At 40.3% G+C, this 25178-nt stretch overlaps 1 protein-coding gene across 4 annotated transcripts in view; it reads left to right on the top strand.

Moving 5' to 3' along the window:
• SPIRE1 (spire type actin nucleation factor 1) overlaps positions 1 to 19169 on the top strand; it is a 265068-nt gene extending 245899 nt beyond the window's left edge. The window contains exons 11-18 of one of the 4 annotated variants that reach the window (XM_075314570.1): positions 2075 to 2165; positions 3903 to 4045; positions 8959 to 8991; positions 10743 to 10880; positions 13903 to 13973; positions 14175 to 14202; positions 14313 to 14449; positions 16449 to 19169. In XM_075314570.1, the coding sequence (XP_075170685.1) occupies positions 2075 to 2165; positions 3903 to 4045; positions 8959 to 8991; positions 10743 to 10880; positions 13903 to 13973; positions 14175 to 14202; positions 14313 to 14449; positions 16449 to 16701 (894 nt within the window). In that variant the 3' untranslated portion in view covers positions 16702 to 19169. The remainder of the gene's footprint in view (positions 1 to 2074; positions 2166 to 3902; positions 4046 to 8958; positions 8992 to 10742; positions 10881 to 13902; positions 13974 to 14174; positions 14203 to 14312; positions 14450 to 16448) is intronic. The other 3 variants (XM_075314572.1, XM_075314571.1, XM_075314573.1) reach the window with 3 other exon arrangements.
• Positions 19170 to 25178: the final 6009 nt, after the last annotated feature.

The following is a 25178-nucleotide window of genomic DNA, read 5'->3' as shown; positions in this document are numbered from 1 at the left end:
GCCCCGACCAAGTATTGAGGCATTTACTGTACATACTTTTCAGTAGGCGGCAACATTTCTGAGTTTAAAATCATTTTTGCAGTTGGTCTTATATAATATTCTAAATTTTCTGAGATAATGACTTTTGGGTTTTCATTGGCTGTAAGCCATAATCATCAACATTAACAGAAATAAACACTTGAAATAGATCACTCTGTGTGTAATGACTCTATATAATATGTGGTTTTCCCTTTTTGTATTGAATTACTGAAATAAATTAACTTTTTGATGATATTCTAATCTATTGAGATGTACCTGTATATGCCTGGTCATAACCATGGATAGGTTCTGCTACTACATAATAGGATAGAATAAATACGGCACAATCGAGGGGCTGCTTATAAGTCTTTGGCAACAAATGTTACATCACATGAAAGCCTTATGTGTCTAATATATGTTTAAAAAATTGTGTTTGTTGCTTATAGCAACAGTGTTCTACGCACGCAGGAAAACAAAATGGCGGAGTCTAATGTGATATTCACAGCAACTGAGAGCAGAGGAGTGATAAAATTCATGTTTTTGCAAGGAAAGTCCACGAAGAGTGGTTGTTATCCTGGAGATCGTCAATGCTGTGCACGACTTCATACTGGAGAATCGACAAATTTCAGCTATAGTAATAGCAGACATCATGGGGATTTCCTGTGAACGTGTTTGTGTCATTATCCATGAACATTTGGACATGAGGAAGCTATCTGCAAAGTGCGTCCCCAAATGTTTGACAACAGATCAGAGAAGCATGCGAGTGAAAACTTCCCAGTCCATTTGTCAGCGTTTCTGGACTGATAAGAACTTCCTGGATCGACTGGTCACTATGGATGAGACCTGGATTTATTTGTAAGACCTGAAAACATGGAGCAGTCAAGAGTGAAGGCACAGTGGTTCCCCTCATCCAAAGAAGTCCAGGGTACAAAAATCAGCCACTAAGGTGATGGCGTCTGTGTTCTGGGATATGGAGGGTGTGCTGCTAGTGGACTACCTTCAAAAGGGTTCCACCATCAATGCAAGGTATTTCATTGAACTTTTGGACCAATTAAAGGCAGCTCTGAAGGCCAAAGGCACGGCAAGCCGTCCAAAGGAATTTTGTTCCTGCAAGACATTTCCTCTGCTCACACTGCGCAAGCAACCACGACAAAACAGGCAGAGCTGGGCTTCCAGCTGGTTCACCACCCACATTATTCACCAGATCTAGCTCCCTCCGACTATCATATGTTTCCAAACCTGAAGAAACACCTTAAGGGTACCAAATTTCACATCATTTCTGATGTCATGGATTCTACGGATGCCTGGTTTGCGGCAGAACCGAAATCCTTCTTTTTGCTAGGCTTACAGAACCTGGTATACCGATGTAAGAAGTGTGTTGACATCAGTGGAGAGTATGTGGAATAAATGTAAAGTTTCATCATCCTATCTCGTTTCTTTCTGGGTAAAGCCAAAGACTTATCAGCAGCCCCTCGTATAGGCAGCGCACGCCCCTGGTGACATCTGGGATTACGCCCAGAGTATATGGGGTAACACAGTCCAATCACTAACGTCCTTGAAGCCATTGACTTCAGTTAATATAGAAATATTTAGAATCGCTTTGAAAATCACAGATCTCATATTAGTGGCTCCGAGATCAAGCTTCTCTATATCCCCAGGTCTCCTGTGTTCCTGAAAACAATGCTGCGTCATGTCTGTGCTGGCAGATTACCAGTTTCTTGATTACTACTCTTAATCAGAAAGATTTCCTTGCCATAAATGCTTAGTTTGCTTTTGTCTGAAACATGCAACAGGATTATAGATTAACTAAAAGGAGATTAGTGTTTATTAATTTCTATTTACTCGGTCAGACCTTGCTGCAGTCCGTACAACCTTCCTGCACGATGGGTAGGGATCTGTGCCAGGAAAAACTTAAGATAAATGCTAAGAATTCTGCTTCTGAGGCTGCAATATATTATTTACATAATGTAATGAGATATAAAGTATGTATACATATTTCAGATATAGGTAAATTAATGTAAGTTATTACTTATACTATAATTTCCCCTTTATTCAGGAGGATACAGTGCACAAATCCTCAAGCAGCAGTAGTGTGTCCAATTCCCAGCCTGACGATGCATCTCCAGGAACCACGGCCGGAAGAAAAAGTGAGCAGAAAATACAAATTTTATATATATTTGTCACATATATACTGTATATACTTATATTTTGTGTGAGTATGTATTTAATATGTATATCTATGTATTATAAATATATACACCACTCACAAAAAGTTAGGGATATGTGGCTTTTGGGTGAAATTTATGGAAAAATCTAAAGTTCTCGCTATAGTGATATTTTATCATGAAAGTACGGTATCCAAGTAGAAGCATGCAATGGTGATTTCCTCATCTCAAACAATATATTGAAACAAAAGTGGGGGGAAAACCCCTCCACCCCCCCCCCCACCCCAAAATGTCAATGTGTCTATAACTTCTATATCAATTACAGCTTGACAAAGACATTTCATGCTGTTCACAGGTGGAGTTATTGTCTGTGAAGGTATGGTATCCCACTCTTTTTGAAGGGTGGCCTGAGATCATTGAGGTTCTGGGGTACAGAGTTAGGAGCCTTTATATGGTAAATCGGCGGATTCCATAGGTTTTCTATGGGATTCAGTTCTGGAGAAAGTGCGGGTCACCCCAATCTCCGGCAGCCATTCCCTAATTATGCTCAATCAGCTGGAGCATGGTCATCCATAACGATGAAATTAGGCCTGTGATCTTCATGCAGAGGCACAATGACTGGATTAATGATGTTATTCAAGTAGTAGGTGCTTGTCACAAAGTGTAGGGCAGTTCTGTATTGACTAGATACACTTGCCCACACGGTAACACCACCACCACCACCAAGTGTTCATCAGGTGACAACAGTGGTTGATGCCAGCGCTCTTGTTGAAGTCTCCAACATCGTTGGCGGTCAAAATTTCTCCTCATGAATCGACTTTCATCATCGAACACTAGCAAGACAATGGCTCCTGTGCCTGGTGGTGTTTTCAGATACACTTGCAGGTCGTCTAGCATGTAGACTACACTTATGTAAACTGTTTCGAATGGTCTGACGTGATACTTGGGTCCCTCTCACATTATTTAAATATGCCTGGAGTTGTGTGGCATTCATCATCCGGTTCCGAAGGGCATTGTTCATAATGAAGCGGTCAGCAGTGTTGAATGTGGCTAAAGGACATCTACTTCTATGCCTTTCTGTGATTTCTTCCAGTCTCACAGTTGCAACCTGCTGATACTCAGTGGCCACTTTCATCTGAGAACATCCTGCTTGAAGCCTCGCAACGGTGAGATACTGTTGATCAATTGTTAGGTGTCTTCTTGGTCTCATGTTGTCAAAATGTGAACAGCATGATGAGTAGAACTGTTTAAATACCTAGTCTAATTCAACCCAGAAATGTATTGGGCGATTTTATGGATCAAACACTGGTTATGAATTTTGCCATTAAGATCCTTGCTAGAGAACAACAAAATGTACAAAAACTACTGAAACATTGAACTGTTGGACATGTGCACTCAAAAGTTTAGATAAAGTCACATTATGAAATGTCACATGAAAAGGTTTGGAGTGCATTTTAGGATCATCCAGAAATTTCACGCGGAAGCCAAATATCCCTAACGTTTTGTGACTAGTGTATATAGATTGTGTGTGTGTGTGTGTGTGTGTGTGTGTGTGTATATGTATATATATATATATATATATATATATATATTATTATAATATAATATAATATAGTTTTATGAACAGACCATGAACTTACTTGCTGTCTTCGCTATTTTCATGGCTGCTAGACACGATGTCACTATATTTTACATTCCCGTCTTTTATTGTATCCTTAGCACCACCGAGGTTCTTGCCCATCTCCTCTACACCACAGCCTGAGAGGCGGCAAACTCCGCAAAGGCGCCACTCTATAGAGAAAGAGACTCCTACCAATGTACGGCACTTTATTCCTCCATCCCGACAAAGCTCCAGATCTTTGGTAGGCAATCCTCATTTTACCTTTACTACCTTTTATTAATCTTTTAGTAGTCACTACACACAGTTTTTTGATTTACACAGGTGTAATGAATAGGGATGATCGAATACCTCAAATATTCGGCTTCGCGAATATTTGCAGAATAGCTCCCCGCTATTCGACTACTCGCGAATATTTCGATGCGCAATGTAAGTCTATGGGAAACCCGAATAACAACTATTCGGAACTATTCGGGCTTCCCATAGACTTACATTGCGCATTGAATATTCGCATAGCGGCGAGCTATTCATCAGATATTTGCGAAGCCAAATATTTGAGGTACTAATGAAACATATTGTTAGAAATAAAAACATCCCATGATACAGGGAATTCTAAGATGGATTTAAGGAGCTGTAAAATTTGTAACTTTTCCTATGTCGAGTAAACTATTACCTTCTTTATATAGTGAAAGCTTGACAAAATGTTAGTAGTCAATGATATGGGTGTTATGTAATATATAAGAAATGTAATAGAAATCTAAAATAATATAAAAACACAATCTGCTGCTGTTGCAGAAAATAGATTAAGTTGATGGCCATTTAATGGTTCCTTAGTTACCTTTCATTTTCACAGATCTATGTCTCATGCATTTACACAGGGTATAATGCAAGACAGAGGGGGGGAGGCTCCTGCTGCAGCTAGTTGTCTTGTAACCAGTCACAGGATAGTAATATCATTTAGTACCTGCAAATCTAGTTAGGAACTATTTAGATTTCTCTGTTTCATTGCAATATCATGCTAAATAGCAGCAAAAAAGTGGAATATTTATTGGGAATTTCCTTGACTTAAGGGTACTTTACATGCTACGACATCACTAGCGATCTCATTAGCGATGTGAAATTCTAGATCGCAAGTGCGATCTTTTGAGATCGCACATGCGTAAAATGACCTATGTGCGATCTCAAATGATCGCACTTGCGCTCTAGAATTTCACATCGCTAATGAAATCGCTAGCGATGTCGCAGTGTGTAAAGTACTCTTTAGGCTTCCAATAAGTCACTGTGGTAGAATAATCTATTTTATTGCAAACTTAGAGCACTTGTCACCTGGTCAAATAGGACCAGTTTTTGCTCTTATTTTATTCCTGGTGATCACCTGAGCATTAATTTATTTATTTAAATTGATCATATCCTGGTATGAGCCTTTTTATTTTGGTGCTAATTTTTATGGGGTTTTTTCCAAGAGGGCATTGCTCACAGTCTATGGGGGCCGTGTCATTAAGCTGCTTTGCATAATTATTCTGTGAGCCATGCCCCCTTGGTAAAGACAATACAAATGAGCACTAACTAAAAACCTCCATATCTGGAAGCATATGGCCTATTAAAAAAAATACAAATGGAATGTTCAGTGGAGCAGCAAGAATAAAATATGAGCAAAACTGGTCACCATCAACCTGTTTAATGATGTCCAGACAAACTCTCCAGCATGGTCTGCCCAGGGTATTGAGGAGCGCCGGTGCCCCCGGGGCGCTACATTGGGAGAAGTCATCCAACACTTAGCAGGTACTAGTATCTCACCACAACCGGTGTCAGAAGACTCTGCCTGGACAGATACCACTGTTTCTGGGCATATAGACCTTAATAAAATTAGGTTTTAACTCTTTGCTTTCCTGAACTTCTAGCTTAGAGAGAAGTGCCTAAATGATTGAGAGGATTTTTTTTTAATTTGATGTAACTATCCCCAGAAAGGCCAGAATTTTCACGAGGTCCACGGTAAATTCACTGAGTTGTTCTGACCTTAAAGGGTTTATACACTACTCTGACAACCCCTTTTAAATCTCACCATGTTTATACTATATGTATCTTGTTAATTATGTGCAATATTCATGAGCCTGTAATTGTCGATATAGATGCCTGTTATGTAACGGGCTTATCACTGTGTTCCCCAGAGCTCAGTATATGACCATACAAGCCTTCCGCACAGTAGAGCCCTATCGGGAGGAGTCTTTAATACCAGGACACTCACCTTTATGCTTACTGGATGTGAAATGCCTTGCTGCCCCCTAGTGTACACAGTGTGGTATTAAAATTGGCACTGACTGCTTGGCGTTTGATTTGTGCTTTGTAGACCAGAGCTAAGCTCATTTTAATCTGGGGGCAAGGCTTTATACAACCCCAGGGGTCCAACAGAAGATATTGAACACTGGCAGTAAAATGAGTGTTTCTGTTAGGGAATTTTTTAAATAAAAAAAAAAAATATATTAGAAGTAATTTATAAATTCGGACTTCAATATGAAGTGAAATGAAAAATGGACACGTACTTGCTGTACCAGCTGGGGGAAGTAACAGGGGGTCTTGTACATGGAAATGTTCTCTTCCGTGTTTGTTAACATAACCAATTAACAGGGAGACTTGTGGCTGTTGCAAAGCAGACCGCTAATAGGAATGCAGTATAGATTTCCGCACTCTGAAGCGGACCCTGGGGAACATGGCCTTCACTCTCCTCCCTATTTATTATCTAGGTTCCTAGGATAACCAGTTTCTTTCCAAGGATGGCTTTTCGACCATTTTCCACCATACACACAGCCTCTTTGTTGGGGTCTCATCCTTTTGAAGCAGCCATTTTTGGGGCAGCTGGGGCTGTGTTTTATCTGTTTGAGAAAGCTTATACCAGCAGGTGGAGAGCCCCCCAGGTTTGCCTCTTTCATCTTCAGTTTGGATCTTTTTTGATCTCCCCTCCTGGGTTGGAGCGGTTCTTGAGCTGTGTCACTTGACTTGCTGCAGCATCCGCACCACCCATCCTAATGATTTTGCACTGGGACTTAATTTAAATCTGATTTTGTTTTCCTTTTTCAATCAATGTAATAATACATTAGAAATCGTAGAGAAGGACCTCAAACTGATAAAGCAACATCACCATGCATATTTTATGAGCCTTCAGAGTGCATATATGAGCTGCTAACCTGACACTACTCCATTCAGGTATACATGGCTACTAGTGATGAGTACTCGGTACTCGTAGCCAGCAGTCGGATGCTTGGACAGGTGCGACTTGTGTACCGAGTACAATGCAAGTCAATGGGGAACTCCAAGAATTTTTCCAGTAGATCTCCCAAAAAAAATGCTAGAGTTCCCCATTGACTTCCATTATACTCTGTCCAGGAGTCAAGCCCATCCGAGTGTCCGACTGCTCGTTACGATTACTAAGCACCTGAGAATGGTAGTGCTTGCTCATTACTAATGGCTAGATTTTAAAGGCAATCTGTCAGCAGGTTTGTTCTACCCCATCAGAGAGCAGCATAATGTAGGAGGCAGAGACACTGATTCCAGCTACGTATTATCACTTACTAGGCGGCTTGCTCAAGTTTTGATAAAATCAATTTTATCTGTTGAAGAGGTACCAGTTCTCTGAATGCTGAGTTCTTTATGACCCCACCCACATCACTGATTGGCAGGTTTCTGTGTATAGGCAGAATGCTGCCAATTTGTGGGGTGAGGTAGTACAGAGCTTGTGATTATGGAGGACTACATGGCAGCTGGTTAACTAGTCGTCTAGTGATAATCTTTTCCTAAAGACTGTTTTCCACTAGCGTACCGCTTCTGATGCGATAGCATCGGAAACGATATACTAATAACCCTCTGCTGCGTGTGTCAGCCAAGCGTCATGCGATCACATCACAGGTGCGGCGAAGAGGGACTGAGCACTTTCTCCCCATCTCCTCCGCTGTCTGTCTGCGTGCACTGCAGTCGCATAACATGCGAGTGCAGTGCGATGTTTCACACACTTCCATAGACTTGTATGGGTGTGTGTGAGCTGAGACTCGCTGGAAAACGCAGCATGCTGCGATTGCACCGAGAGCGCGATTCGTGTCGAGAAATAACAGGAAAGAGGAAAGTGTCTCACTGATTAACACTGGTGCGAGTGCAATCCAATTTTTTTTTTTATAGGATTGCACTCGCACAAGAGAATCGCAGGTGGAAAAGAGCCCTAACACAGTGATTTATAAAAACTACAGCAGTCAGACCAGTGACACATCACTGCAATTAGCGTCTGACTACATTATTCTGCTTCCTGATTGCGAATCACAATTTTGTGGACAGATTAACAGTTTACAAAAAAAGATGTTGCATAAAGTTTGAGCTGTCTTTCCATGTTGTTTTCTTTATGATTCAGATAAACATTAGCATTTTATACGAACACAAGAATATTCACACTAAACATTTCCAATGAAAGAATATTCCTCCAATATAGCAATAGTGGCATAGCTAAATCTACTAATGCAGTAGATGTCGAGGTGACTTCTGTTATTTCTCCTGTAAACGAGTAACTTCTGTTATTTCTCCTGTAAATGAATATCTTGACAGCTGGGTGTTAGCAGTTGGGGTGGTGTGCGGGCACACTGCAATCACTGTGGAGACACACCTTATTTACAAGGAGAGGGTAACACCCAGTTGTCAATTCATTCAAGTTTCAGGAAGAATAATAGAGGAGTATTCCAATGCAAGTTATCAGAAACTAACAGATAACAGAATAGCTTTTTCATGGATGAAGAGGACAAAATTTGTCGATTTAAAGATGACAAGTCCTTTAATAAAGCCATTCAGATGCCCCACTCCCTTGCTATGACATGTAACATCTCAGCTTTTCCAATCTTTTATCTTACATTAAGCACCATTGCATAAACTATAATTTATTTCATTCAATCAATAAACTGTATCAATAATCCGCTATGCAAAAGCAAATTGATTTTTTTTTTAAATGTATTTGTGTTTTAAATTTTCATTAAAAATTTAAATTAAAATGAATTAAAAATTTAAATTAAAATTAAACCAATATTTATTATTACAAATCAAATTACTATTTCCAAGTGCTTTACATGACTTGAATTTCACAATTAATGTATACGTTCTTACAAATCTGGTTTCTCCTAAAAGCAGGTTAGTGTCCCGGTCACGGATGTACCCAAAGGGGTATGTTTTATTTAAGGCATTTAAGTCGTATCTAGGACCAGGTGATATTTCTCTACTTGTTAACTCCTATGGTTCTGATTGCCGCATTTGTTTAAGGGGTACTGCTCACATAGCGAGATCGCTAGCTGTGTGTGACACTGAGCAGCGACCTGGCCCCTGCTGTGAAATCGCTGATCGTTACACACAGTGCTGGTTCATTTTTTGCTCATTGCTCTCCTGCTGTGAAGCACACATCGCTGTGTTTGACAGCGAGAAAGCAACGATCTGAATGTGCAGGGAGCCAGCGTCTGGAAGCTGCGTACGCTGGTAACCAAGGTACACATCGAGTAACTAAGTGAAGCGCTTTGCTTGGTTACCCAATATTTACATTGGTTACCAGCGTACGCCACACTCAGGCTGCCAGTGCTGGCTCCCTACACACGTAGCCAGAGTACACATCGGGTAACTAAGCGAAGCGCTTTGCTTAGTAACCCGATGTGTACCCTGGCTACGAGTGCAGGGAGCCAGTGCTAAGCGGTGTGCGCTGGTAACCAGGGTAAATATCGGGTAACCAAGCAAAGCATTTTGCTTAGTTACCCGATATTTACCTTGGTTACCAAGTGCAGCATCGTTTCCACAAGTCGCTGGTGGCTGGTCACTGGTCGCTAGTGAGATCTGCCTGATTGACAGCTCACCAGCGACCATGTAGCGACGCAGCAGCGTGGTCGGAATCGCTGGTACGTTGTTTATGAGACGGTACCCTTAGTGTGAACGCCTAAGAACTCCAGCACAATAGGAGTTAGATCTGATAATGGGAAGAATGAAGACTCTTCTAGGAGCTAAAGATTGTATATGCTAATGTTTTCCTGGTGTCATTTATGAAATTAAATTGTCTAATTTAAAGGCAGAATAGTTAATGTGCGATTTTTGTGCTTTTTCCACCGAAAAATATCCATTTAATGCCAACTTTTCAGAAGTCACCAAAGGTCTCCAGGCTCCTAAATGGCAAATCTGCCTTGCTTCGGGGTGATCTATGGGAAAGATCAGTAACAATGGTGACTTAACCAAGAATCTATATTTGCTGGTGTTTTTTGGGGGTTTTTTTTCCTCATATTTGGCAAATGCTGTTTAAAAGCAAAAAATCTTGATGACTGGCTTTTCTGCCTTTATTATAGACACTAGTTGATGATTTTGCCTGCTTGCGGTGTGCAAGGAGATCATTTATTCTGTGGTGGGTTGGTACATTAAATAAAGGTGGTATCTCCAGTGCCACTTATATATTGGTGTAATATTATAACTAAAGATGATCGTTTTGCATGACCCTGATCTTACCGCCATGAAATTCATATGTGGCCATCAGATTAGGGTCCTGTAAATGTATTCGTTCATCTCTAATTACAACCAATACTCAAACGCCACAGCATAGAAATCTCCAGATCTAATCACTTACTAACCCTACTCTCTAACTACTCTGCCCACGCCATGTATATAACCAAATGTGAAATTGGCGAGGACAGAAATTGGTGGTATTGATGAAATAAAGGGAAAAGACCTTGTTGTCTTCTTTGGTGTTGCAGAGGAGCTACAGTCAGTACAATATCCGGTTCTATCTTAATTCAGACTTGTTTACATACACTTGTTCACACCCGGCTGTATCCAGTCAGTACACCTCCACATCTTCCTACTACTAACAGAGGTGCTCGGTTGGTGGAATCCATCGTTTTCATAGCTGCTTATCAGATGAGTTACTAATCCAAGGTGTTTAATTTCAGGAGGAGTTTTGTTACCCTGTGGAGTGTCTGGCTCTCACTGTAGAGGAGGTAATGCACATACGACAAGTCCTGGTGAAGGCCGAGCTCGAGAAGTATCAGCAGTATAAAGATGTCTATAGCGCACTCAAGAAAGGAAAGGTAAGACACTTTGTAGTATATAAGTGACAGGCGCTGATCACTTCTCAGTAGTAATGTCCACTTAGCTTGTTTACTGGGAGTTCTATCAGGATAATGAGGCAAGTGTATTCATTGAGCGCCACTCTCTACCTCCTGTAGATACTGCTGACCCTTGGGCTGGTATACATCGATATACAGATGTGGCCTAACTGACAACCACATGCGATGGATAAGAGCAAAACTAGCAACTTTTGACTTGATGTCACCAGGTCAAAAGTTGCCAGTTTGCTCTCTTGTTATTCCCAGCTCTCCTGAGTTTACCAGTACTTCATATATATATATGTACGGTATGTATGTATGTATTGTATTTAACACTAGAAGTCCCAGAAATTTCGAGCTCCATAGGGTTCCAATGGTAGAAATGTTGAATGACCCCTCTCTGGGACTTCTAGTGTTAATTCATCTTGTGGTTAAAGAGATATAGGTCTTTGTATTTAATGCTTTACAAATTGGGGGGAACTTACAGGTTAATTTATGCAAAGCAGACTGAAGACACGCCCCAATAGTATCCTGTGAGCACCGCCCTCTTTGGAAAGACCATAAAAATGAGCACTAAATAAAAAGGCCCACATCCCTGTAGTAGTTCAGCAGACTAAAAAAATATATATTGTATATGTTTGTATTATATATATATATATATGTGTGTGTGTGTGTGTGTGTGTGTGTATGTGTATGTATATGTGTGTATATATATATATATATATATATATATATATATATATATAATATAATCTCATAATTTTGGTCATACAGTAATCAGGAGCAGTGGGAAACAAATCAGAGTGTAAACTGGTGACTTAATACATTTTTTTTTTTCATTTTTTTTTTAATGCAAGTCATCCAGCCTTTGGTAAGGTCATATGGACACTGTTTCGGCCACATGCAGCTGAACCAGCTTGGAAACCTGTCTTGATAGTCAGCACTTCCAATAGAAAATGTGTTGATCGATGGAAGAATCATGTTATCCACCATTTTATGCTTTCAATTAAGGCTGCTTTCACACATCCGGTTTAAGCAGTGCGGCTCAATCCGGCTGTGAAACCTATGCAACGGATGCGGCGAAAACACCGCATCCTTTGCATAAGTTTTTACATTGTGCCCGTCCGTTTTTTTCCGGTTGCGGCACGCTACTGAGCATGCGCAGTGGAAGAAACCGCATGCGGCGGCCGGATGCGTTTTTTCCGCATCGCGCCGCATCCGGCGTCCATAGGCATGCATTGAAAAATGTGCCGCAGCGGCCGGATGCGGCGCGATGCGTTTTTTTTGCCGGAGCAAAAAACGTTGCAGGCAACGTTCCATCCGGCCGCGGCATTGGCTAAATCTGCCACATGCGGCAAAAACCGGGCCGAACGCAAGCCCATGCGGCACAATACGGCACTAATGTAAGTTTATGCAAAAAAAAAACGGTTGCGTTTTTTCTGCAGAGCGCCGTATTGTGCCGCAGAGCAAAAACCGGATGTGTGAAAGTAGCCTAAGAGTCCACGTTCCGCCCAGACTGCTCTCATGAGAGTGACTGTTGTCCACTCTGGTAGCTTGGACATGCCAGTAATGGAGTAAACACTGAAATTAAAAAATGTCAGGATATCTGATCAAAAACCATCTAATTTCTATGGCATTATTCAGCCTGAGTGGCCCGAATTAATCATTTCCTTTCGGCTTGTTTTTTATCTAGTTTTGTACCCAATTCATTATTCTATTTGCACCTTTTTTGAAGAATATTTCATAAGTGCTCACCCATTTTTGTTTTTTTTTTTTGTTTTGTCTTTTCACTTTGTGTATGACGCAATTCCAGTTGTTTTAGCTTGATTCATTTATTTTTTTATAGTCACTGAATTGGTGCATTAAGTGTAAGTGGTGTATTGCATTGCTGTAAGTACGCCCATATTTTTTCTCCACTTTGTGACTTTGGGCACCAAAAGGAACAAAAAACGTTCAAGGCAGGATGTAGGCTCCCTTTTTTTTTTTTTACTTTGCATCAAATTCGCGTTACCATTTAGATGCATTTCGTGCTAAAACAGAAACTACTATCCAAAAGACAAAAACAATGTGATATTTACCCCCTCCTTCCTTTTCCTCTCCATAAATAGTGAATTGGAACCAGAATCTCATGAATAATAGTAACCCTTCAATGACCACTTAGTGTTTTCTGCAGGACTTTTAAAAATCTGCATTAAAATCATAGAAAGCTGAAAAAGGTTGTAACCACTGTGTGATCTAGGTTGTCTTTACTCTTTGCTGTAATGTTGTATTAAACTGTTCCTGGAAGTGTTAATGTTCCAGGGTATATGTAATGCATAGTCTACTATGGCTAAGCTATACCTTCCCTGAGAAGCAGCATCGCCTCGGCACATGTGGCCGCTCCCGATATCACAAGTACTTTAGTTATGTGGTCCTAGATTCTCAGGCAGCTCCCTTGGTGCTTGGTGTATGCGCAATGCACAGCTGAATCCAAGGCAAGTACACCTTGCTTTGTGACACTTCTGTTGTGCAAGGTCAGAGGATTGCAGCAATATGTCACTTACTGGGCTGCTTAGTGCAGTTCTGATAGAATCCCTGTTTTCTCTGTTGTAGATGTAGCAGTGGTCAGAATGCTGAGCTGTGTATAACCCTGCCCATACCCCTGATTAGCATGTGTATAGTGTGCATTGCAAGCAAGCTGCCAATCAGTTGTGGGGGTGTGGTTTCATAGATTAGCTAGACTACCTTGTACACGACACCTAGTCTTGTAGTGATAATCTCCTTCTGATAAAACACTGATTGTATTGAAACTACAGTACATAGTCTAGTAGGTGACCCATCCCTGAAATCAGCCTGTCTGTCCCTACACTGCTGCTATCAAATTAAATGGCAAAAACCTAATGACAGATTCCCTTTGATCGCTCCTTTCCTTCGGTCTGCACTGCACTGAACTGAACTGTCGGCAAGATGATGTTAATTTGCTGTTTTAGATGACCCCTCTCCATTTTGTTCTTTCTTTCCTTAGCTTTGTTTATGTTGTCGAACAAAGAGGTTTTCCTTATTTACGTGGTCTTACACTTGTCAGTTCTGTAAACGGTATGTATACAGAGATTTATATTTTATGTATATTTAATTTTGCTCATATCTTAGAAAACCAGTCTCTAAAACTGATCATACATTATACAGGTTATATTTATTTTGTGCTTATTCTTGATGAAGACTTAGCAGTATATACATGAGGAGTAAGATTTGTGCGGCCAGGGTGATTAATCTCATTTTTGTGTTTTGTGCTTCCAGACCTGTCTGTTCTCAGTGTTGCAAAAAGGTAATTTGCAAAGTAGATATTAACTGCACTACTATTGTGCGTATTATATATCTGTGAGTTGTGCCCTAGTATCAGTACTTACATTTGTGTTTTATGGTTTGTTCTGACAGATGAGATTACCTTCCAAGCCATATGCTACACTCCCTATCTTCTCTCTGGGACCTTCCACCTTGCAGCGAGGGGAGAGCTTCCTGAGGCCGGAGAAGCCTTCCACCAGTCATCACCGTCCCCTGCGTTCTTTACCTAAGTAAGTACACATGGATCCCTATATCCCATCACAGCAGATCAGCTCATACACCTCCCTACACAAGATAACTGCATTTTAGCATTGTGTAGTTGTATCTGAGCAAGTAGGCTACAAAACATACGTCAAGGGGGGGGTCCTGTGGCAGACGTGGCATGGTAACGTGTTCAGTGATTGCAGTGATTTGGGAGGCAGGGACTAGAAACCCTGTATTCACTTGTGATTGTTCATCTCCCACACTGCAGCCAGAATGCGAACTCCCTATGGGTACTTTCACACTGGCGTTTTTTTCCTTCCGTCACAATCCGCCCTTTTGGAAAACAGCGGAGTCCGTTAACGGATTCCGCTGTTTCCCATAGACTTGTATGGATGACTGATTGTGCCAAAAGTACCTGCGTTGCTTACGCTGGCCGACGCTATGTTGCTTACGCTGGGCGGAAGGAACGCAACATGGAACATTTTTTGAGCGGCGGAATACTCTATTTTTCACTGCGCATGCTCATCTTTTTTTTTTTTTTTTTCCCTTTTAATAACAGAAACTTTATTTTGTCTCTCGGTGGCCGAATGTTCAGCTGAGTGCCCGGCCGCCGGCATGTGAGAGCTCTCAGCTGAGTGCCCGGCCGCCGGCATGTGAGAGCGCTAAGCTGAGTGCCCGGCCGCCGGTGTGAGAGGGCTCAGCTGAGCGCCCGGCCGCCGGGTGATCAGCTGATCGTTCACAATAGTCTGCTGCCGGTAAAACTGTAAAGAAGAAAAAAAATAAAAAAATATATATATATATATATATATATATATATATATATATATATATATATATAATATATAAAAAAAAGCTTTCCGTTGTGTTGTACGATCCGTTGTGCCATTATATGCAACACATCCGTCACACAACGCAATGCAACGGATGCCGTTCAACGCAAGTGTGAAACTAGCCTATTACATCTGCAAATGTTACATTGTTAATTGGGGAACAGGGCATAGAACTATTTGTGCCTACCTGTTTGAATCTTTTTTCCCCTGCCGTGTTGCTAATGTGAATTTTCACTTATATTTGCAATAAATCTGGAATTTTTTTTTTAGTTTTAGTTGTTAGTGCTCCCCTGATTGAGTCTTTTGTCCCCCACCATATTGCAAATGTGAATTTTCACTGATATTTGCATGAAATTTTGAATTTTCACACTAATTAGTGGGGTCTCTGGGAGTGTACAAAGGAAAAATTTTAATAAAGTCTCCAATTCTAATCATATCCAAGTACAACATCTAACATATTTGGGTATGAAAATGTGTTTTTGATATTTATTAATAGGGGGATAATTTATTACAATTTGCTATCTGTTTAATTATTAACTCTGCGATCCCGATTGCCTGGTATAATCTTTTACAATAATATATTATTAATTTAAAACCAACAAATTTTATTGTATTGTAAATATCTATTTATATCTGGTAATTAATTTAAAAGAAGTAAAATATTTATAATAATGCACTTGTCAATTTTGTACATGAATTAATAATATTGATAAACTGAGCATCAGGAGACCAACATTGACAAAAAGATTATTTATGCTACAGCTGTATTAATACTGGTATCTTGTGTATGAAGATTACATATAAAAAAAGAATCATATGAATAGAATTGTTGCCAATTATTCTCTTGATAAGTTCTATATATTTGTTTCGTCTGCCTGGGTGTCTTTATTGTCCTATCCTCCGTTTTTATTTTTATGGATTGTGCGTAAACATATATTTAAATAAAGATAAGTGTCTTTTCAAATTAAAATGGGGTCTTTTTATTTTGGATTGTGACCTTATGCACTTTGGCAGTGTTTTTTTTGGTAAATCTCAGATTAGGTGACAAAAACCTGATGATCGATTCCGTTTAAATTTTAGTATGGAACAAATTGCCAATTTGACAGAATTATGCCGTTGTTACCTTGTACATTAGCTTGTATTGGTTGTATGAAGATGGCGATTTAATTACTATGAACATGTTTTTGTGTTCTAGGTTGACCTCCAAGTCTAAGTCTATTGACAAATCAGACGATGAGCTCCAGTTTCCAAAAGAGCTTATGGAGGACTGGAGCACCATGGAAGTGTGTGTGGACTGCAAAAAGTTTATCTCGGATATCATAAGCTCCAGCCGCCGCAGCTTGACGCTCGCTAACAAGAGGGCTCGCTTAAAACGGAAGACGCAGTCCTTTTACTTGTCTTCTACGTCTGAATTCCGCCCCACAGAGAGAACAATTAATGAGATCTGACTCTCATGCCTTTTTAATTAGTTTTTGTTTTCTCATTTGCTTTTTGTGTTCATGAATGACCAGATTCTTATTTTTGTTTTTTAAATGGCTTGAGTAAGCTTGGATTCTGCGAAACAGCACAATACCCTCCTGCATCTACGCTCCTGATGCAGCTTTTTGTTTGCACTGGATAAAAGCAACAATTGCCTTTATGAATTAGTCCATTTGTAATTGATCACCGTTGTATGGACTGTGCTGGAGATCTGATGAAGAAGCCCATGAGGATAAAGCAATCGGTTACCTCATAGGAACTAGTATATATACCAATGTTCTACTAAAATAGTAGGCCTGTTTTTGTAATTCTATTTTATTTCTCCTTTTTGTCTTATTAATGTTCATATTTTACTAATCATTATTAGCTGTCGCCAAAATGACAATGAACGATGTCTTAATGCAGACGAACTACTTAAGAGTGGCCTCTATGCTGAGATATTGGAGCTTCAGGTATTTTCATGAGATATAGTACTAGTAACTTCACTGACGTTCTGTGATAGAACCATAGAAGTGACTAGCTGGAAAATCACAGCACTTTGATTTCTTCCTCAGTGCCAAATTAAGTCTTCCCAGACCAAATGTCATTCTGTCCCTTCATGAGATAAAGCTGATAGATGTTCACAACAGGTTTTTTTTTTTTCTGTTTTGACTTGGTGAATACACAGAATACATGAAATGGATGAAAAAGACACTGAATTTCTCTGCAGGTTTTTTAAGGAGGTTTTCTGAGATCTGAACAGAATTGATATAAATTATATAAAATGACAAATGATCCCATGCTCTCCTGTTCGGGTATGTGCACACAACATCTTTTTAAGGTAAGACCGCTTCAAAACCTAACCAATCATATCCAAAATCTCAAAAATATTTGTATAAGTGTCACTTTAAATCTATACAAAATCGCCATATCCCTTAACTCACAGGTATGCCCCGCTAAGTAGATAAAGTGACCAGACTAGAGAATATCAAAAATTTTATAATCTTTATTGCAATAACAAAACACATAAATACATATGAATTCTAAAATGATGCCTCGACATGGAGGGACGTATTTATAGACCCATAAACTGTATGCCCTGATGCATGTAAGACACATACACATCTAAACGTGCAACGTCCATAATAGCAAGATATCCTGATAGATATACTTGTGAGTACAGGTATGGTAACCAAGAGTAAATATGTAACAGGTCCTCTGTCCCTTGGCCCCAACACGCGTTTCGCTGTCCTTGCTCAGGGCCCGTGTCAAGGAAGAGAATGCTGGACGTTTAACTATGCTATGGTGGTCATATGAGTGCGCAAAGCTGTATTTACTACTTGTAGCGCTGCTGTGTTCCAGTTCACTGAATTAGTGCAGCTCATGGTATCTCTGATCCACCTCTGCATGTGACTTCCTGCTTCTGGTCGGTGATCTGCAAACAGACAGAGTTGTTATGGTAATTGATAATCGTGCGTGTCCGCGGACACAAGTGCCGGGAGCCTCAGAAGTCCAGGGAAAGAATTAAGGTATGTGCACACGTAGCAGATTTGTGTACCGATATTCTGCACACAAAACTGCATGTTTTGGCAGGAAAAACGCAGCAGAAAAAAACGCGCTTTTTTTCATGCTTTTGTTTTAACTTATTATTACTTTTTAATCCTAGCGATAACATGGGTTCAGGCCAGATGCATGGTGCATGGTGTGTGAGGCAAACTGTCAGTGCTGCGAGTGCAACACTGACAGATATAATCCATTGCAATGGAATATATATGCATGAAGAAAAGCAGAAATAATTGACATGCTGCTTCTTTTTTTCTACAACAAAATCTGCAAGGAAAAAAGAAGCAACATGTGCACAGCAAGTCAGGATTCTCATAGACTTTGCTTTCATTCCGTTTTCCTTGCAGTGTTGATTAACGTCTGCAAGGAAAAGCGCATGAAAAAAAGCAATGTGTGCACATAGCCTTATGCATACATACCATCAATGAGGGAGAGAGAACAAATACGGGGCAAGGATATAACTGGACTAAACCGCCGGTATACACCCACGGATAATGGCTATTATCTTTAAGCCTTGTTGTACATAATTAGAAATAAAGGTGCATATATGTGTGCGCGTGTGCATGTGTATATATAATATTTATATATATATATATATATATATATATATATATATATATATATATATATATATATATATACAGTTAGGTCCAGAAATATTTGGACAGTGACACAATTTTCGCGAGTTGGGCTCTGCATGCCACCACATTGGATTTGAAATGAAATCTCTACAACAGAATTCAAGTGCAGATTGTAACGTTTAATTTGAAGGTTTGAACAAAAATATCTGATAGAAATTGTAGGAATTGTACACATTTCTTTACAAACACTCCACATTTTAGGAGGTCAAAAGTAATTAGACAAATAAACCAAACCCAAACAAAATATTTTTATTTTCAATATTTTGTTGCGAATCCTTTGGAGGCAATCACTGCCTTAAGTCTGGAACCCATGGACATCACCAAACGCTGGGTTTCCTCCTTCTTAATGCTTTGCCAGGCCTTTACAGCCGCAGCCTTCAGGTCTTGCTTGTTTGTGGGTCTTTCCGTCTTAAGTCTGGATTTGAGCAAGTGAAATGCATGCTCAATTGGGTTAAGATCTGGTGATTGACTTGGCCATTGCAGAATGTTCCACTTTTTTGCACTCATGAACTCCTGGGTAGCTTTGGCTGTATGCTTGGGGTCATTGTCTATCTGTACTACGAAGCGCCGTCCGATCAACTTTGCGGCATTTGGCTGAATCTGAGCTGAAAGTATATCCCGGTACACTTCAGAATTCATCCGGCTACTCTTGTCTGCTGTTATGTCATCAATAAACACAAGTGACCCAGTGCCATTGAAAGCCATGCATGGCCATGCCATCACGTTTCCTCCACCATGTTTTACAGAGGATGTGGTGTGCCTTGGATCATGTGCCATTCACTTTCTTCTACAAACTTTTTTCTTCCCATCATTCTGGTACAGGTTGATCTTGGTCTCATCTGTCCATAGAATACTTTTCCAGAACTGAGCTGGCTTCATGAGGTGTTTTTCAGCAAATTTAACTCTGGCCTGTCTATTTTTGGATTTGATGAATGGTTTGCATCTAGATGTGAACCCTTTGTATTTACTTTCATGGAGTCTTCTCTTTACTGTTGACTTAGAGACAGATACACCTACTTCACTGAGAGTGTTCTGGACTTCAGTTGATGTTGTGAACGGGTTCTTCTTCACCAAAGAAAGTATGCGGCGATCATCCACCACTGTTGTCATCCGTGGACGCCCAGGCCTTTTTGAGTTCCCAAGCTCACCAGTCAATTCCTTTTTACTCAGAATGTACCCGACTGTTGATTTTGCTACTCCAAGCATGTCTGCTATCTCTCTGATGGATTTTTTCTTTTTTTTCAGCCTCAGGATGTTCTGCTTCAACTCAATTGAGAGTTCCTTAGACCGCATGTTGTCTGGTCACAGCAACAGCTTCCAAATGCAAAACCACACACCTGTAATCAACCCCAGACCTTTTAACTACTTCATTGATTACTGGTTAACGAGGGAGACGCCTTCAGAGTTAATTGCAGCCCTTAGAGTCCCTTGTCCAATTACTTTTGGTCCCTTTAAAAAGAGGAAGCTATGCATTACAGAGCTATGATTCCTAAACCCTTTCTCCGATTTGGATGTGAAAACTCTCATATTGCAGCTGGGAGTGTGCACTTTCAGCCCATATTATATATATATATATATATAATTGTATTTCTGAACATGTTTTTGTAAACAGCTAAAATAACAAAACCTGTGTCACTGTCCAAATATTTCTGGACCTAACTGTATGCACATTGTACTATATATATACGGTATATATTTATATTTAGTACAATGTGCCTTAAGCATCTTTTTTAACCGTTTCAGGTTTCCAATGATGCTAAGTGGTCACAAGAAATGACTTCACCACTCTTCAGGCTTTTTTTTGCTCTGAAGGCGGCCCCATACTTTACAGTAGATGTCACATGGAAGGGCCAAAAAATTGGCCAGGCATCTATTTGACCGTTTTGCCCGCATTTGTGCTTGAAAAACTGCTAGGTGAATTTTCATTGTTAACTGGAATTTAAATGTCTGGAAAAAGGCAGTAAAAAAAAATGCCACAAAAATTCTGAAAAAAACCCAGTTAAAAATCGTTTGAAAAACCCACCACCAGATGTCAAATACTAAAAAAAAAAAAAAAAATTGCAAGAAAAGATGCTTCAGGAAACAAATCACATTGGTGATTTCTGAAGAATCTTCCTCTTAAAAAACTGGACAGATTCAGTCGCCAGAAAGCCGTATGCACATACCCTTGAATAGGCAGTGGCTTCACATCAGTCTTTGAGACTGCCATGATGATGTCCCATTTACCCAAATGACTGCTGCAGTCAGTAGTTTGGCCTCCGTTGTGTACAGCTCCTGAGGTTAGTGACTGATGTAGTGGCAGGGCGAGAGGCCATCGCTGCAGCCAATTTAACTGGTGAGCATGGATTCCTTTCTTATTTTATACGGATTTCCTCTGGACAGCTTTGTTTCTTATGGTCTTGGAAAGCCACTGTAAAGGGTTATTCCCTTCTTCATAAATGGGAAGATAGTTCTTGTAAATACAAGAATTTTTTGCAATTCACCGCTATATTTAAATTTTCAGCCGTTCTTAAGATACGAACACTTTTGTTTACAGCTTGTTGTCCTGGAGACCGTCCGCTGTGCTTGCAGGCTTTTTTCTGTTGACTGTTTTGAATTTGTCCAGAGCGCGCTGTTACTTCCTAATCCCAGTCAGCTGTAGTGTAATGTGGGCGTCACACGAAGACTATCTATCGTGCGATGTCGTTGGGGTCATGGTTTTCATGACGCACATCCGGCATCGTTCACGACGTCGTCTCGTGTGACACCTACGTGCGACTCCAAATCTGTTATAAATCGTGGATCGTGTACTCATTGCACATTTTTAAAAAATTGTTTAATCTTATTTGCGCAGGTTGTTCATCGTTCCCGGGGCAGCACACGTTGCTCCGTGTGACACCCCGGGAATGATGAACACAGCTTACCTACGTCCCGCGGCACCCGCCGGCTATGCGGAAGGAAGGAGGTGGGCGGGATGTTTACGTCCTGCTCATCTCACCCCTCCGCTTCTTTTGGCCGGCGGCTGTGTGACGTCGCTGTGACGCCGAACGTTCCTCCCCCTTTAGGAAGTGGATGTTCGCCGCCCACAGTGAGGTTGCTCAGCAGGTATGTATGTGTGACGGCGGTTTAATGACTTTGTGCGACACGGGAGCGATTTGCCCGTGACGCACAGACGACGGGGGCGGGTACAGTCGCTCGTGCAATCGCACGATAGATCGTACCGTGTGAAGCCCGCATAAGCCTTCATTGGTCGGTCTCTTAGGCAACAAGTTGTAAACAAAAGTTTTAATATCTGAAAAAAGGCTGCAAATTTTTAATGAGTAAATTACAAAAAGGCTTGTTTTTCCGAATTACCTTCCCACAATATCCACCTATGAAGATGGGAATCACTCTTTACGCCAAGATAGTCATCTACTAGCTTATACTCAGTTATATACAGATAAGTTATAGCAATATGGTAGCAAGTATACCTTTATTGGTACAATATGAAGACTGTACTGGTTTAAACCAGCTGCCAAATGGTGATTCTTTTTTTATACCTTATTTTTCCTTAATTGAGTTGGAAAAATATGTAAATACAGTAATTAACCTTTCTTGCTTGTACCTGTGAAGCATTGGTATTTGCCACAGTTGAGGGTGGCGATATTTTAGAGTCCTCTTGGACATCTACCCTTGCCCGTTGGTCTAGGTCAGGGGTGACTGGCATGTAGCTCTCGCCCAGATGTATATACCGTGCAGTACTGGAGCGGGTGAGCGTTACAGGTCCGAACCCGAGTGCACTAGTTCTATCATTTACTATCAGGTTCTAATTTACTCTCATTTGTAAATATTTGTACGATATTTATTAATAACCGGGGTGTGTTCTTACTAGACCGGAAGACCCGACACTGGAGGAGAGGTTTATTTATATGTACATTGACTGTAATGATGTCCATTTTAGCATCCTGTTAGTTGTATTAGGATTTTCTGCATTTGTGACTGTTTTACGTCAAAGCTGCAGATTTATAGCTCATTTGTAATAATTAATTTAAGGCATTTATTTTATTGCTGTAGACTCTATGTAAGCACCACGTGGTGTGCAATGTAAAACATTTGTGAGCAGTGTTTTATTTTTTTGTATGTCTTTTTAGCTGGCTGACCATTAGGTGAATCCTTCAGTGCTTTATTCCTGGCATCCTGCGGGGCATGCATACTGTACCATTCGACAATTGCTCTGGCACTCCAGCAAGCACGAACCAGCTAGAGTGCCAATGGTTGCCCACCCTTGCCACGTGGTTGACTCCAGCCTACATTGATTGTAGATGTTCTGAACTCCCATCCCTTGATGGACCTGTTCCCTGTTATCTTTTACCTCCTTGTACATTTTTCCACAGAGGGCTTCTGTGAGGACAATAAAAAATGCCTTGAAACCTGACTGTGTACGTTTCTTCAATTAGAGATGGGATTTGTAATAAAGTGCTCTGGACTTTATTGCAACAATTTCTTCAGAAAATCACTAAGGAGATTGGAAAGTGCAAAATCATAAAATTCAGTATCGGTAATGGTGTCACTTATCCCCCAACATGGAAACATAAACTGTATCTGCTCTGTTACTGCCAATCATTTATCAAGAATTTTCAGCAGACAGTCCAGTTGATGTCTGGCACTTGAGATCTCGCTGAGCCTTCCTGGTAGGCTTTCTTCACCCGACCGTATCAATAGTTATTCGGGCTGTATAGTTGACCTTTTAAATTTTTTTTTTATTTATTATTTCTTTTATTACTTTTTTATTTACATAGACTGAATGTCTTTGTGAAAAAAAACACAGCCTGCACTAGTCTATCCTATATTTGGGATGAGAGTAGCCTAGTAAAGTCTGTAAGTCCCCTCCCCCCCCCCCCCAAAACATTTTTTTGTATATATTGCCATTATTAACATAGGAACCTGTTTTTAGTCTTATAAGTTTTATTCATTGCTAATGTATAAAAACTATTAAAGGGCTTGTTTAACGGGCCACTTTTGACTTTTATAAATTACTACTTCCAATAGGTGGCACTAGAGTTCATCTCCTTCCTCCCTGAAGAGACAATTTGAATATATCCCAGTGGGTAAGGGTAACCCTAGGTTTAGCATTGCATACATATAACTGAAGACAGAGCTTGTACACACCCTCCACCCCTCCCAAATGCTAAGGGCATATGGTCGTATTTTCGGTCCGAGTGCGATCCGACAAAGCATCAGATTGCACTCAGGCCAATGTTAGTAGATGGAGCCGTGCACGTGTCAGACTTTTTCTTTGAACAAACATCGATGCTTGTCCGCGTTTCATCCAACATGTGGATTGCACTCGATCATGGAAGTCAATGAGTGCATTGGGAACATCTGACTCCACTCGGACAGCTGATCCGATTTCCCCGGACTCACAGAACGGAGAAGATTGAGAAATTTTGTTCTTTGTCTTCTCAGTGTGCTCCTATTCTCTCATCTGAAAGAATCTGATCACACTATGCAGACACTGTGATCTAACTGTGATCAGAGTGTCCTCTGCATAATCAGCCCGATTCTTACGGAAGAGAGACCCTACAGCTGTCTGCGCGAGCCCTAACACCGAGTCATCAGTTTATTATGAAGTATCTTGTAGGAATAACAGTAACAGTCCTAAGAAAAAAATGCTCATAATTCTTATTATGTCTAAGGAATATAAGCATTTATTAAATCTGGCATGTCAGAAGAGGTGACTTGTCATCTTTAACCCTTCAGGAAAATGCAAGACACAAGAGGATAAAATTGAACTGATTTTATTTTTGAATATCCTCATTATATTTTTGCACATTTAGAGAAAAGAGTAAACATACACCAGGTTACTGGAAAATGCAAGAAGAGCCAATACACATGAAGCTACCAAAAAGCTACATTGACAGATATGAGGTATTTCTTAAGATATATAGTCTTCCTTAACATTAGTGTATTGGCTACATGGACCGTATAGTAACAACATTGTGGGTGACATCCTTTCAGCATACTCCCCCTAAATTGAGCAATAAACCCAGTGGGTTTTATCTAAAAATCTACCCGTGTAGCGCCCTAGTGAGAAAAAGTAGTTATTTTGCATAGAAGTGAGAGGCGTATGGTCCAAAACACTTTAATGAGGACCTTTCACAACTCTTGATCATCCCGTTTAATTTAAAACTTCTGTTCCTCAGCAAATATCAATGCTTGATGCTGTTCCTCCTAAAAATGTATGAATAAATTGACACCCGGTTGTCACCATTCCCCTTCACAATCTGACTCCTCACTGACTGGAC

Source organism: Anomaloglossus baeobatrachus, chromosome 6 (assembly GCF_048569485.1).
Source record: "Anomaloglossus baeobatrachus isolate aAnoBae1 chromosome 6, aAnoBae1.hap1, whole genome shotgun sequence".
Lineage (NCBI taxonomy): Eukaryota > Metazoa > Chordata > Amphibia > Anura > Aromobatidae > Anomaloglossus > Anomaloglossus baeobatrachus.
Note: the sequence above shows the minus strand (reverse complement) of the source record. Positions and strands in the feature narration are given on the sequence as shown.